The sequence below is a fragment of the Marmota marmota genome, unplaced genomic scaffold (genome assembly GCF_001458135.2).
Source record: "Marmota marmota marmota unplaced genomic scaffold, marMar, whole genome shotgun sequence".
Classification (NCBI taxonomy): Eukaryota; Metazoa; Chordata; class Mammalia; order Rodentia; family Sciuridae; genus Marmota; species Marmota marmota.
Genome location: NW_026000037.1, coordinates 60,345,566 through 60,358,857, shown reverse-complemented (window position 1 = coordinate 60,358,857; position 13,292 = coordinate 60,345,566). Strand labels below are relative to the sequence as shown.

The window sequence follows — 13,292 nt, the reverse complement described above, 5'->3', positions numbered from 1 at the left end:
GGCGCCAGGCCCCGGCCAGGCGGCTGGGATGGGGCGAGGGCAGCTGGCGGCGTGGGGTGTGTGGATGAATGAGGCACTCTCGGACTAGGCCGCGCGTCGGGAGAATGGCCCACTCCTTTTCCCCGCACGCCCTGGCGAAAGCCTTCTTCCAGGACTCGGACCGGCAGTGGCCCAGTCCAGAGAGAAAAGATGTTGTTGGGCGGGGGCCCGCTTTGGGAGGTGGCGGACCACTCATCTGTAGGCCAGAGGACTGGACAGGCTCTTTGCATGCAGCTGTTCTTTGGAGGCCTGAAGGTTGGCCTAGAACAGGTGTCAAGACCCTGAGAAGGGAGATTCTTGGCTCTCAGAGTCTGGGATCAGAGGTTGGAATATCACTTCAGGAGCACGGTCCCTGAGTAGTCCTTGGAGTACTCATCCAGAAGATATGGGCAGATTTATGTCCCAGCCTCTAAGACATTAGTCGTCCTCGTGAGTTCAGTTGGCAGAAGTAAAGTGGAATTAATTCTGCACAGTGGAACTTTGAGCCAGGGATCTCAAGGGACAGCGGAAGTTTTGACTTGTAAATAAAAAGGTTGAGTGAATTCGAGTTAGGGTGGGCGTAGCTCAGTGGTAGAGTGGTTGCCTAGTGTGTGCCAGGCCCTGGGTATATTTCCCAGCACGGGAGATGGTGAATGGGTTTGAGTGGATCAATTTAGGATTAGAAGTAACCAGAGTATAGATTTTGAAGTTTACTTATAGGGGTTGATGTGTTGTACCAAAGGTTGGGGCTTGGTTGGAAGGACCCTAATACAGTATGTGTTCATCTGTGTGAAAATTGGAGTTGTGGGGACGTGGGGAGGAACATATTCCAGATAATAGAAAATGGTTTGGTGAGAGATGACTTGGTTGCTAGTGGTTCTAGAATGGATTTGTTCTTTTTGTGGTACTAGGGATTGAATTCAAGGCCCGTGCAAGCTAGACAAGTGCTCTACCACTGAATTACTTCCTTAGCTCTTTTTTTAAGGTTTTATTTTGAGACTGTGTCTTGCTAAGTTGCTGGCCTGAAACTTGCCATCCCTCTGCTTCAGCCCTCCATATAGGTGGGATTATAGGTGTGTACCATCACTTGTTTCCAAGTATTTTCAGTCATATAATCATGTCAGGTTGAGAAAAGTGTGAGTAGTCTGGGTGGAAGGTTGGAACTAAATTTTATCTTTGGTTCCTGGTGCCACAAAGTTTTAAGATCAATCTTTCCAGAACTTCTCAAGAGTGACTTCTGTGACAACCATCAGAATCAGATCTATTTAAAGAACTTTTTTTTTTTTTAAGTTAAAATATTAAGTTGATTTAGCTCTGTGTTTAAATGTTTTGCTCTTTTTTATCCAGTAATATAATTTTATATGATGAAAAGTGTTTTTGTCCATAAGGTAGTAAAACGTTTTGTACATATTTATTTTGATATTTCAGATGCCCCCCAAAAAGGGAGGTGATGGAATTAAACCACCTCCAATCATTGGAAGATTTGGAACCTCACTGAAAATTGGTATTGTTGGATTGCCAAATGTTGGGTAGGTGAATATTAGGGCTTTTCTTATTTCCATTTTGTAAATATTTTGGGTTCTTTTGAGAAATGAAAATTCATGAGGTAATTAAAATTGAATTTGAAGAAAATGGGCAATAATATTAATGTTGCAAAACTAGGCTTTAGTTAGATGTATTTTATTTTGGTTTTCTGCACAGATACTGTATTGACTCTTGAGTTACTTATATTGTTTTGCTAAACTCAGAGGAACAAACAATAATAGCTAAAATATCAGTGAAACAGGCAGCTATATTTGCCTGAAACACTGTTGGGGGAAAGGATATTATATTTAATTGGAATTAGAGTAGTTTAAAATGGATTTCAATGTTGATTGGCTACATGTGGGGTATCTACCAGGCTAGCTACAACAGACCATACAGTAGGATACTTTAGGAAAAAGTCTTATAAGCCCCGTTATAAATTTGATGAGTTTCTTTGGAGATCAGGGGTCAGATGGGTGGATTTTTACTGGAGGAGGTGACAGCTTTGTCTAAAATAGTAGAAGTTGCTAGGTAAAAGAGTTCTGTAATAAAGTGCCTAAATCTGAAAGGTGTGAGAGGAAAAGGTTGAGTTTTATAATGTTTTAAAAATTAAAGTGAATAATGTATTTGCAAATAGACAGTGATAGGAAATATGTGGGGTTCTCATACAAATCTGTATACCTGTAACTTAAATGTTCAATTCTGCTTTTTTTTTTTTCATTTTTAATACTTCTGTAATATAACTTTTACTAAATATAAACTTAAAATATAAACGGTCTCCAAAGTGATTAAAGTGTACTAATGGATAATAGACTCAGTATGGATTTATGATGGTGACTGAAGGCATTTCAGAATGTGCTTTGAGCCTTGATGGCAAGTGGAACAATTATGTTCTTCATGTGTTCCTTGGAGGCCCTGTCATAGAGACTGCTCATTGAATGAAGCATGGTATTTAAGTTGGGTAGTTCTTAAATTCTTGAAATGTAAAATGCAAACAAGTGTGTCGTTGTCCTAATTTCAGTCTTTCCTAGAGCTGGAGAGGTTTGCATTTTGAAGGGATTTCCTGCTGTGATATAGTCTGCTTGCAAAGTAAGGCTAAATAGAGTGGAAATACAAGCAAAACAAATAATTAAGCAAAGTATGTAGGGTGTTATCAATAAATGTGAAAGCAGGATATGATCATTATGTTTGTTGTGAGCTTTATTGCACTAGTAAGGAAGACATAGTTTTTAGATATTGATATATTTCTCTTATTTTAGAATCACTGTAGTCAATGCAACTTGACTTTAAATGGGACTACTTTATTTACTTATATATTTTTATTTTTGGGGGTGCTGGTGTTTGAACTCAGGGCCTCACACATGTAGGCTAAACTGTGCTACATCCTCAGCCCTTTTAATTTTATTTTAACACAGGGTCTTGCTGAGTATCCAAGGCTGGTCTGAAATTTGTAATTCTCTGGCCTCAGCCTCCCAAATAAATGGGATTACAGTCATGCCTGGCTTAAGTGGGTCTGCTTTAAAATTGGCCATCTTTAGTGTTTTGTATGTAAACTTTTAAAATGTGGATTATAATAAAATCAATGTTTGTGAAAATAACCTAAAATATTTTATTGTTTAGCATAAATGTGCTGTTTATGTTTTTAAATTAAATATTCCTTCCTCTCTAGTTTTATTGAGGTATATTTTAGAAACAGTAAACTTTACTCTTTTTATTTTGGGGGGAAGGTGGGGTGTTGAAGATTGAAACCAGGGCCCATGCATGCAAATTCACTTATTTTAAAGGTACAGTTGAATGAGTTTTTGGCAGTTGTGTTTGGTTGTAAAACTTTTTGTAGAACGATTTTTCTTTATACAACTGTATTAGATAGGGTTCTTTGTAATAAACACAAATCCTGGTTATTTTAAGCAAGAAAAAGAGACTTACTGAAGGAATAGACTAGAAGGAGAAGCTGAATAGCCAGGTTTAGGAGGGACAGGAACCATGGTGGTACAGTCAGAGATGGGTCCATGTGGACCTCAGCTATTTGGATTCCTGAACTTCTTTGTGCTTCTCATCTCCTGCTACTTCTCCTGTGATTCAAATTCCTGGGCAAGGAAATCTGATTGGACATGTCTATCTCTGGATAGGTTCACAAGAAGTAGGTTATTGGAGAAGGGTAGTTCTCTAAAAGATGATCTGCTTATCAAAAATAAGGACAATTCAATATAGAAAACATCTAAAGAATCTCTTGATATTTAAAGATCTTGGTGGGTAAGAAGGCTTGCTTTTTAATATGTGTAAGACTAATTACATAGAAACTTAAAGGTCATATTAGATATTTAATGAACTCTTAGTATAGGCCAATTTCTGTTCTGAGTGCTTTATATGTACTGTCTAATTTAATAAGTGGTTTGACAACCCCCTCCCCATTTGAATTTAAATTCCACTAAGGCAGGGATTGTGTTGTTGCTGTTTATTGGTATATTTCTTGTGCTTAGAAGGGTGTCAGTAGCATAGCAGACTTTCAGTAATTATTTGTGAATGGGGTAGTTTTTCCCCCTTTGATGGCTTACACTCATGTGTGTGAGAGAGAGAGAGAGAGAGAGAGAGATATTAATGAATTAATGATAAGGAGACTTTTTTGTTGTTGTTGTTTTGGTAATGGGGATTAAACCTATTGGCGCTTTATACTGAGCTGCATCCCTAGTCCTTTTTTTTTATTTTTAAATTTTGAGACAGGGTGTCACTATGTTGCTGAGAGTCTTGATAAGTTACTGAGGCTGGCCTCAAACTTGAGAGCCTCCTGCTTAAGCCTCCCAAATTGCTGGGATTACAGGCATGTGTCACCTTGTCCAGCTAGGAGACATATTTCTTTCTTTCTTTTTTTAAAATATTTTTTTAGTTGTAGTTGGACACAACATATTTATTTATTTATTTTTATGTGGTGCTGAGGATTAAACCTAGTGCCTCACACATGTGAGGCGGGCACTCTACCAATGAGCTACAGCCCCAGCCCTAGGAGACATATTTCAATGTTCACTTTTTAATGAATTACAAAAGAATACCAAAGTAGAGCTATGGAGATTTAGTTTCTAGTTCTGCCCTGTTTTTCTTATCGAAGCTATGCTTTGCAGATTAGTTTCTCTTAAACCAATGTATGTTTGTGGGTGTGAGACTTAGAAGCTCTTGGAGGAAACTACTTTTTGACATTTTAGACTTCTGTCAGGGATGGCTCTTTTTGCTACCACTGTATTAGATAATATTACATTCAGTTTAGAGTGTCAGAAAACCCCAGATAACCTTGGCATAGACAGAAGTTTCTGTTTGTGTGTTTTGCTGTCATAGATTGATGTAGTAGATCTGCTTTATGAAGTCTTCAGGAACCCAAGCTTCTTTCAGCTCATAGCTCAGCAATCCCTAGGATGTGGCCTTATCCTTATGGCCCCAAGGTTTTGAAATGATTTGGCCAACAGTCTCTTTTTTTCCCCCTGTAAATTGCCACAGCATACTTCTGCTAATATCCTTTTGTCCAGAATTTAGACACAAGAATTTAGTTGTAAGTAAATGTAGTCTTTGACAGGTGTCTGTTCAGTTAAAAATTTTATTGCCCGAAAAAAAGGGGAGAATGGATATTGGGGACAGCTAGGATACTCTATTCAAACACCCAGGAATTGCCCAAAGGGAGTAATGATCTTGTTTAGTTGATGCTTGTGAGAGTGTTACATTAGTATTGTTAAAATGGCTATATTACCAAAAGTGATACATGGATTCAGTGCAGTCTGCATCAAAATACCAATGACATTATTCACAGAACTAGAAAAAAAACAGCCCTAAAATTCATACAGAAGAATAAAAGACCCAGAATAGCCAAAGCAATTCTAAGTACAAAAAGTAATGTTGGAGGCATCACAATACCAAATTTTAACTTATTCCAGAGCTGTTGTAATAGAAATGCATGGTGCTGGCATAAAAATACACACACAGACCAATGAAATGGAATAGAAGACACAAAGACAAAATCAGACAGATCCTTGACAAAGGCACCAAAAATGTATGTTGGAGAAATAACCTTTTAACAAATGGTGCAGGGAAAACTGAATGTCCATATGTAGAAGAACAAAACTAGTTCCTGTCTCTCACCCTGCACACAAAAAAAATCAACTCAAAATAAATCAAAGACATAGGCATTAGACCAGAAGCTTTGCAATTACTAGAAGAAAACAGGATCAACACTCCAACCATAAGTCCAGGCAAAAAATTTCTTAATAGGACTTCTTAAGTTTGGGAAATAATACCAACAAATAAATGGGATGACATCACATTAAAAAGCTTTTGCATAACAACAAAACATAGAAGAACATGACAAGAGAACCTACAGAAGGGGGGGAAAATCTACTTTTCTGGTAGAGGATTAATATCCAGAGTATATAAAGAACTCAAAAAACCTCCCACCAAAAAAACCAAATAATTCAATAAATGGACAAATCAGTTAAATAGTCATTTCTCAAAAGAAGAAATATAAATGGCCAATAAATATGTAAAAAAAAAAATGTTCAGCATCTGTAAAAATCCGAGATTTCATCTCACACCAGTCAGAATGGCAGGTATTAAAACTACAAATAATAATAAATGCTGGTGAGGATGTGGAGGGAGAGGAACACTTATACACTCTTTGTGGGATTGTAAATTAGTATACCACTATGGAAATTGGTGTGCAAGTTCCTCAAAAGATGAGGAATGGAACATTGTATGACCCCACATACCTTTCTTCTGTATTTATGCAAAAGAATTGAAGTCAGCATACTATAGTGATACATGCATACCCATGTTTATAGCAGCACAATTCACACTATGTAGTCAAGTTGTGGAACCAGTATAAGTGTCTAATCAGCAGATAAGTAGATAGACAGTGTGATAAATATACACCATGGAGTTTTTTTTTTTCAGCCATAAAGAAGAGAAGAATTATGTAATTTTCAGGAAAATGGGTGGAATTTGAGATCATCATGTTAAGTGACATAGAGAAGTCAAGGTCTGTATGTTTTCTCACATATGGAAGCTAGACAGAAAAAAGTGGAGGGAAAGTGTATCTGGGGGAATCTTTATGAAAATAGAGGGGAGACCTTTAGAGTAGTGGAAGAAGACTAGGGGAGGATGGAGAGCAGGCAAAGGGAAGGTTATAGAAAATGAAATTGATCACATTGTTATGTGCATGTACAGATATATCAAAATGAATCCCACTGTTAGGTATGGCTATAATGTACCAGTAAAAATTAACTTAAAAATTGAATCAAGGGCTCGGGTTGTGGCCCAGTGTTAGAGTACTTGCCTAGCATGTGTGAGGCACTGGTTTTGAGTCTCAGAACCAACATATAAATAAAGGTCTACTGACAACTATGTTTAAAAAAGTTGAATCAAAAGCCATTAAATAGCTACAGGAATAAAAAATTAAATAAATTCATGTTTAAAAAAATTCATACTTAAACATACCTGTAATCCCTGTGGCTGGGGAGGCCTAGTCAGGAGGATTGAAAGTTCAAAGCTAGCTTCAGCAACTTAGTGAGGCTCTGTTTCTAAATAAAATTTTTTAAAAAGTGGGGATGTAGCTCAGTGGGTAAATACATCTGGGTTCAATTCCTGATGGAAAAAAAGAAAAAATTCACACTTAAATTAAGTCCCTTAATGTTAACTGATATTTTTTATAACTATGATACAGTGGTCAAAATCAGGAAATAAATATTGATTTATTGTTTGTTCTTTTTTGGGGGGGGTGGTTCAGGAGCCAACTCAGGATTATATGTTGCATTGAATTGTTTTTGCCTTCTTAGTTTCCTTTAATTTAGAACAGTTTCTCAGTCTTTGACTTTCATATTTTTGAGAGTTTTGAAGAATATTGGCCAGTTATTGTGTAGTTATTGGGTTTGTCTGATATTCCCTCATGATTCAGTTTAAGATCTATATTTTTGGGCACAGAAGTGTACCAGGGCCAGGTGTGTTAGCATATGCATGTAATCCCAGGGACTCAGGAGGTGGAGGCAGGAGGATTGCAAGTTTGAGGGTAGCCTCAGCAATTTAGCAAGGCCCTAGACAACTAGTGGGACCCTGTTTCAAAATAAAAAGGGCTGGGGATATGGCTCAGTGGTTAAGTGCTCCTGGGTTAAAACCTCAGTACCCTCAGAGAGAGAGAGAGAGAGAGAGAGAGAGAGAAAGAAAAGTGTAATATCAAGCACTGATTTGTCTAGTTACTGTTAATGGTAACTTTGATCACTTGTCTAAGGAGGTGTCTGATGGATTTTTTTTCATTAAATTAGAGTTCTTATTTTTCCCATTGCAATTAATAAACATCTTGTGGGTAATTCTTTGATATGTGTACATCTTATTTCTCATATTTTTGCCCCCTAATTTTGTTATGTATTAAAACTTCCTTGAAACAGTTATAATTGTATTGTTTACCATATGGTGATTTTTGTGCTGTATGTGTAATAAGAATTGTGATGCATTCCACTGTCATATATAAATAAAAAATAAATAAATAAGTAAAAAAATGGTGATTTTTACATTTCCATTGTTCTATATTTATAGAAGGAACAATTTTATAGAAGGAGCAATGGAAATTCTATTGTATAGAATTCTATTGTAAAGAAGCCTTCCCTTACTTATTCATGTATTTGATTATAATTTACCAGTATAGATTCTTATTTATTATTATTATGTTGGTAATAACCTCTTACTATTTATTTATTTGTTATTTATTTGTGCACATTGCTTAGATTTGACCTTTAGAACCTTTCATGTTCTCTCATATTCTTTTTGACATATTCTTTATTTTTTGTGTATTTTCAACTTCCTGGCATCGCAGTGTGTTTCAGGCTTGCACTTTGTACTTTCTCTGCTCCTGCCTTAGAAGACACAAATATTTGTGTAGACATATGTTTTTATTTCTTATAGGTATATACTTATAAAAGTGTTATTTCTAGATCATTTTGTGGCTCTATGTTTAACTATTTGAGGAACTACCAAACTGTTTTCCAAAGTAACTATATACCATTTTATATTCCCAATAGAAGTACATTTGGGTTCCAATTTCTTCACATCCTCACCCAAACTTGTTATTGTCTTTTTGATTATAGCCAAGGTGTTAAGTGGTTTCTCATTGCGGTTTCTTTAATGGCTAATTATATTGAGCATCATTTCACATGTTTATTATGTCTTCATTTTTTGAAAGATATTTTCACTGTAGAATTCTAGGTTAAATTTTTCTTTTAACACTTTGAAGTTATCTTCCATTTTCTTAGTTTTTTAAGGAGAACTCTTTTATAATCTTGGTTCGTCTATGTTTCTTGTTCCCTCAGGTTTTCTTTAAAATTTTCTCTGTAATACTGGTTTTCAACAATTTGATTTCCATGAGCATTGGTGTTTTTTTCCTTATGCTTGTTTTCCTTGGGGTTTGTTGAGATTTTAGGTTTATGGTTTTCATTAAATTTGTAAAATATTGGGCTAGTATTTCTTCAAATACTTCTTTTTAATCTATACCACTTTGCTCTGTTCCTGAGACTCTTATTACATGTATATTAGTTCCCTAATAGTATCCCACTGAAGCTCTGATTATTTCGTTTCTGTTTGTATACTTTTTTTTTTTTGAGGTGCTGGGGATTGAACCCAGGGCCTTGTGCATTTGAGGCAAGCACTCTACCAACTGAACTATATCCCCAGCCCCTGGATGCTTCATTTTGACAATTTCTATTGCCCTGTCTTCAGGAGCTTTTCTTCTGCAGTCGCCAATCTGCTATTATTTATATTCAGTGCGTTTTTCATTTCAATTTTATTTCAGATATTATATTTTTCATATAATATTCCCTTTCGTGTCTTTCATTTTGTTGTTGTCTTCATATTTCACTTTATATCCTTCAGAAAAATTATAGATTTATAACATTTGTCTTATAATTCCAACCTTTTGCATTACTGGGTTTATTTGTATTTGTTGACTTTCATCCTGATTTTAGTACCTATTTTTCTGCATGCTTTGTCATTTTTATTAGATTCTAGACACTGTAAATTTTGTGCTAAATTTTGTTATACTCCTTTGAAGATTGTTGGCCTGGCATTTAGTTATTTGTGTATAATTTTGATTGTTCTGAGTCTTCTTAGTATGTTTTCTTATGATGAGTTCATTTTATTTATATATATATATATTTATTTTTGGTCCTGGCATTACTATAGCCTTGGTACTAAGATTTTACCCTCTTAAGGACTCCATCTAAATTCCTTTATGTTAGGAGATCTCTCTACTCTGGCTAGTAGGAAAGTAAACTACTGAGAGTTGTTCAACATACTGCTTTTGGGTTGCTCTTTCCCTGGCTTTGGTGGAGATGGAACTTAATTATGTACAAATTGATAATCAGTCATAATTTTTTAAAACATTTATTTATTTGTTTTAGTTTTAGGTGGACACATTACCTTTATTTTATTTTTATGTGATGCTGAGGATCGAACCCAGTGCCTCACGCATGCTAGACGAGTGCACTACAACTTGAGCCCCATCAGTCGTAATTTTGAGAGGACCCTCTTCAAAAATCTCTCTGTGCAACTTCTGCCTTTTCAGAAAATTCTACTATTGTAAATTCTACTACTTTAGGTTCCTCTTCTCCTAGTCTCTTTAACTTGGCATGACTGTGAGATTCTGTTGGTTTCCCCAATTTTGCTTAATTCATTTGTTAGTCTTTTCTCAGGGAATGTAGTTTTGTGCTATATTTCCTCTGTCTAGAAACTGTAGTTTCATATATATTGTCTGGTTTTCTAGCTGTTGTAGCAGGAGGGCAGTTCTCATAGGAAAAGGGGAAGCAAAACTCCCTAATTCTTTATAATTAACTTAAATCTATTGTATATTTGTCAGCAGTCCAAAATGCCCGTCTGCTCTTTCATGTGATTTTTTTTTTGTGATTTGAGAATTATTTGCTTTCTCCTTTTAATTTTTTCTGAATGATCTTTGGTGTAAGAGATCTGTTCTCCTATTCATTCTTTCCTGTTACTCATTAGTAATTGTATGCCTTAGAAATATTTTATAGATTAAGTGGCTTAAGTCTTTTAATTTTCATTAAGTTTCTTTTTCAGAATTCTAGTGTTTTGGTATATTTACCACATAATTTCACATAAATTTGTAGCTCATTAATTTATTTATTTTTGTGCTAGCAACTAGTAAGTAAACTTCATTTGGATTTCACTATTTTTTTTTTTTTTTCATTTTCCAGTATAGATTACTAGTTTTATTTAGTCCACATGTCTTTTTTTTTGGATTGAGGGTACTGGGATTGAATTCAGGGTCACTTTTGTATTTTAGAGACAGGGTTTCGCTGAGTTGCTTAGCACCTCACTTTTGTTGAGGCTGGGTTTGAACTCGTGCCTTAGCCTTCTGAAGCTGCTGGGATTTCAGGCTTGTGTCATGTGCACTGCAAATCCACATATCTCTTTTATTTGTTTATTTTTATGTGGTGCTGAGGATTGAACCCAGTGCCTCACACATGCGAGGCAAGCGCTCTGCCACTGAGCTACAGCCCTAGCCCTCTACATGTCTAAGTCCCTTCCAGTGTTTCTTATGTTTATGACCTTTTAAGGGATATGAAATTTTTCATTTACTTTTGAAGAGTACTGGTCAGGTATTTTGTGTAATATCTCTCAGTTTGAGTTTGTTTCATGGTTTTTCATGAGACAAACTGGATTTTTTGGGTTAAAAATTATGGTAAGAAATACATAAAATTACCCTGTAACCATTCTTTAAAAACAATAAAAAAATTTTTTTTTGTAGTTTAGATGGACAGAATACCTTTATTTTTATTATTATTTTTTTTTATTTTTATGTGGTGCTGAGAATTGAACTTACCTGGTAGCCATTCTTCTTTGTTGTGTAGATCTCTAGAACTTTTCCATCTTCATTTTTTTTAATATTTATTTTTTAGATGTAGATGGACACAACACAATGCCTTTATTTTTATGTGGTGCTGAGGAACAAACCTGGGTCCCGTCTGCGCTAGGCGAGCACTCTACCGCTGAGCCACAATCTTAGCCCACATATCCTTTTTTTTTAATTGATTTATAATAAATGACAGTGGAATGCATTACAATTCTTGTTACACATATACAGTACAATTTTTCATATCTCTGGTTGTATATAAAGTATGTTGACACCAATTTGTGTCTTCATACATGTACTTTGGATAATGATAGCTATCACTTTCCACCATCCTCGCTAACCCCCTGCTGCTTCCCTTTTCCTCCCACCCCTCTGCCCTCTCTAGAGTTTGTCTGTTCCTTCTATGTTCCCCCTCCCTACCCCACTATGAATCAGAGAAAACATTCGGCATTTGTTTTTCTGGGATTGGCTAACTTCACTTAGCATTGTCTTCTCCAATGCCACCCATTTACCTGCAAGTGCTTGATTTTATTCTTTTTTATTGCCGAGTAAAATTCCATTGTGTATATATGCTGAGAATCAATAAATGGGATGGATTCAAACTAAAAAGTTTCTTCTCAGCAAAAGAAACAATCTGTGAGGTGAACAGAGAGTCTACATCCTGGGAGCAAATTTTTACCCCTCACACGTTAGATAGAACACTAATCTCTAGGGTATATAAAGAACTCAAAAAGCTAAGCACCAAAAAACAAAACCCAAAAAACAAATAACCCAATCAATAAATGAGTCAGGGACCTGAACAGACACTTTTCAGAAGAGGATATACAATCAGTCAACAAATATATGAAAAATGTTCATCATTTCTAGCAATTAGAGAAATGCAAATCAAAACTATTCTAAGATATCATCTCACTCCACTCAGAATGGCAGCTTTTATGGAGACAAAGAATAGTAAGTGTTGGCGAGGATGTGGGGAAAAAGGTACACCCATACATTGCTGGTGAGAATGCAAATTGGTGCAGCCAATATGGAAAGCAGTATGGACTTCCTTGGAAATCTTGGAATGGAACCACCATTTGACCCAGCTGTCCCTCTCCTCGGTCTATACCCAAAGGACCTAAAATCAGCATATTACAAAGACAAAGCCACATCAATATTTATAGCAGCACATTCACAATAGCTAAACTGTGGCGCCAACTTAGATGCCCTTCAGTAGATGAATGGATAAAAAAAAAATGTAGCATATATACACCATCTTGTATATCTAAAACTCAATACCCATTAGACAACTCTCCGTTCTCTATCCTTCTAACCTCTGGCACCACTATTCTACTTTCTGTTTCGTGATTTTGACTGCTATATATCTCATGTAAGTGATACCATACAATTCTTGTCATTTTTTGGATAGCTTATTTTACTTAGCAAAATGTCCTCAAAGTTTATCTATGCTGTAGTATGTGACAGGATTTCCTTTCTTTTTGGGGCCCAAATAATGTTCCATTGTATGTATATCAGTTTCTTTATCCATTTTTTTTTTTTACTATTAAAAAGTTTATTTAACTTAAAGTTTAATATGAAAATGTGCATGACCCAATTTTTTTTTTTTTTTTTTTTTTTGGATAGTGAAAAATTTATTCAAAAGTAGTTATTTTTGTTTAATGATTTTTTTTTTTTTAATTTTTTATTGTGGGTTGTTCAAAACGTTACAAATTTCTTGGCATATCATATTTGACACTTTGATTCAAGTGGGTTATGAACTCCCACCTCCACCCCATACACAGATTGCAGAATCACATCAATTACACATCCATTGATTTACAAATTGCCATCCTAGTGTCTGTTGTGCTCCGCTGCCTTTCCC

At 35.6% G+C, this 13,292-nt stretch overlaps 1 protein-coding gene across 1 annotated transcript in view; it reads left to right on the top strand.

Annotated features, from left to right (window-relative positions):
• Positions 1–1,072: 1,072 nt before the first annotated feature.
• The window catches only part of Ola1 (Obg like ATPase 1), a 149,598-nt gene continuing 137,378 nt past the window's right edge, over positions 1,073–13,292 (top strand). Inside the window, exons 1-2 of the mRNA XM_015479328.2 lie at positions 1,073–1,091; positions 1,447–1,547. Coding sequence (XP_015334814.1) covers positions 1,447–1,547 — 101 coding nt within the window. The 5' untranslated portion in view covers positions 1,073–1,091. The remainder of the gene's footprint in view (positions 1,092–1,446; positions 1,548–13,292) is intronic.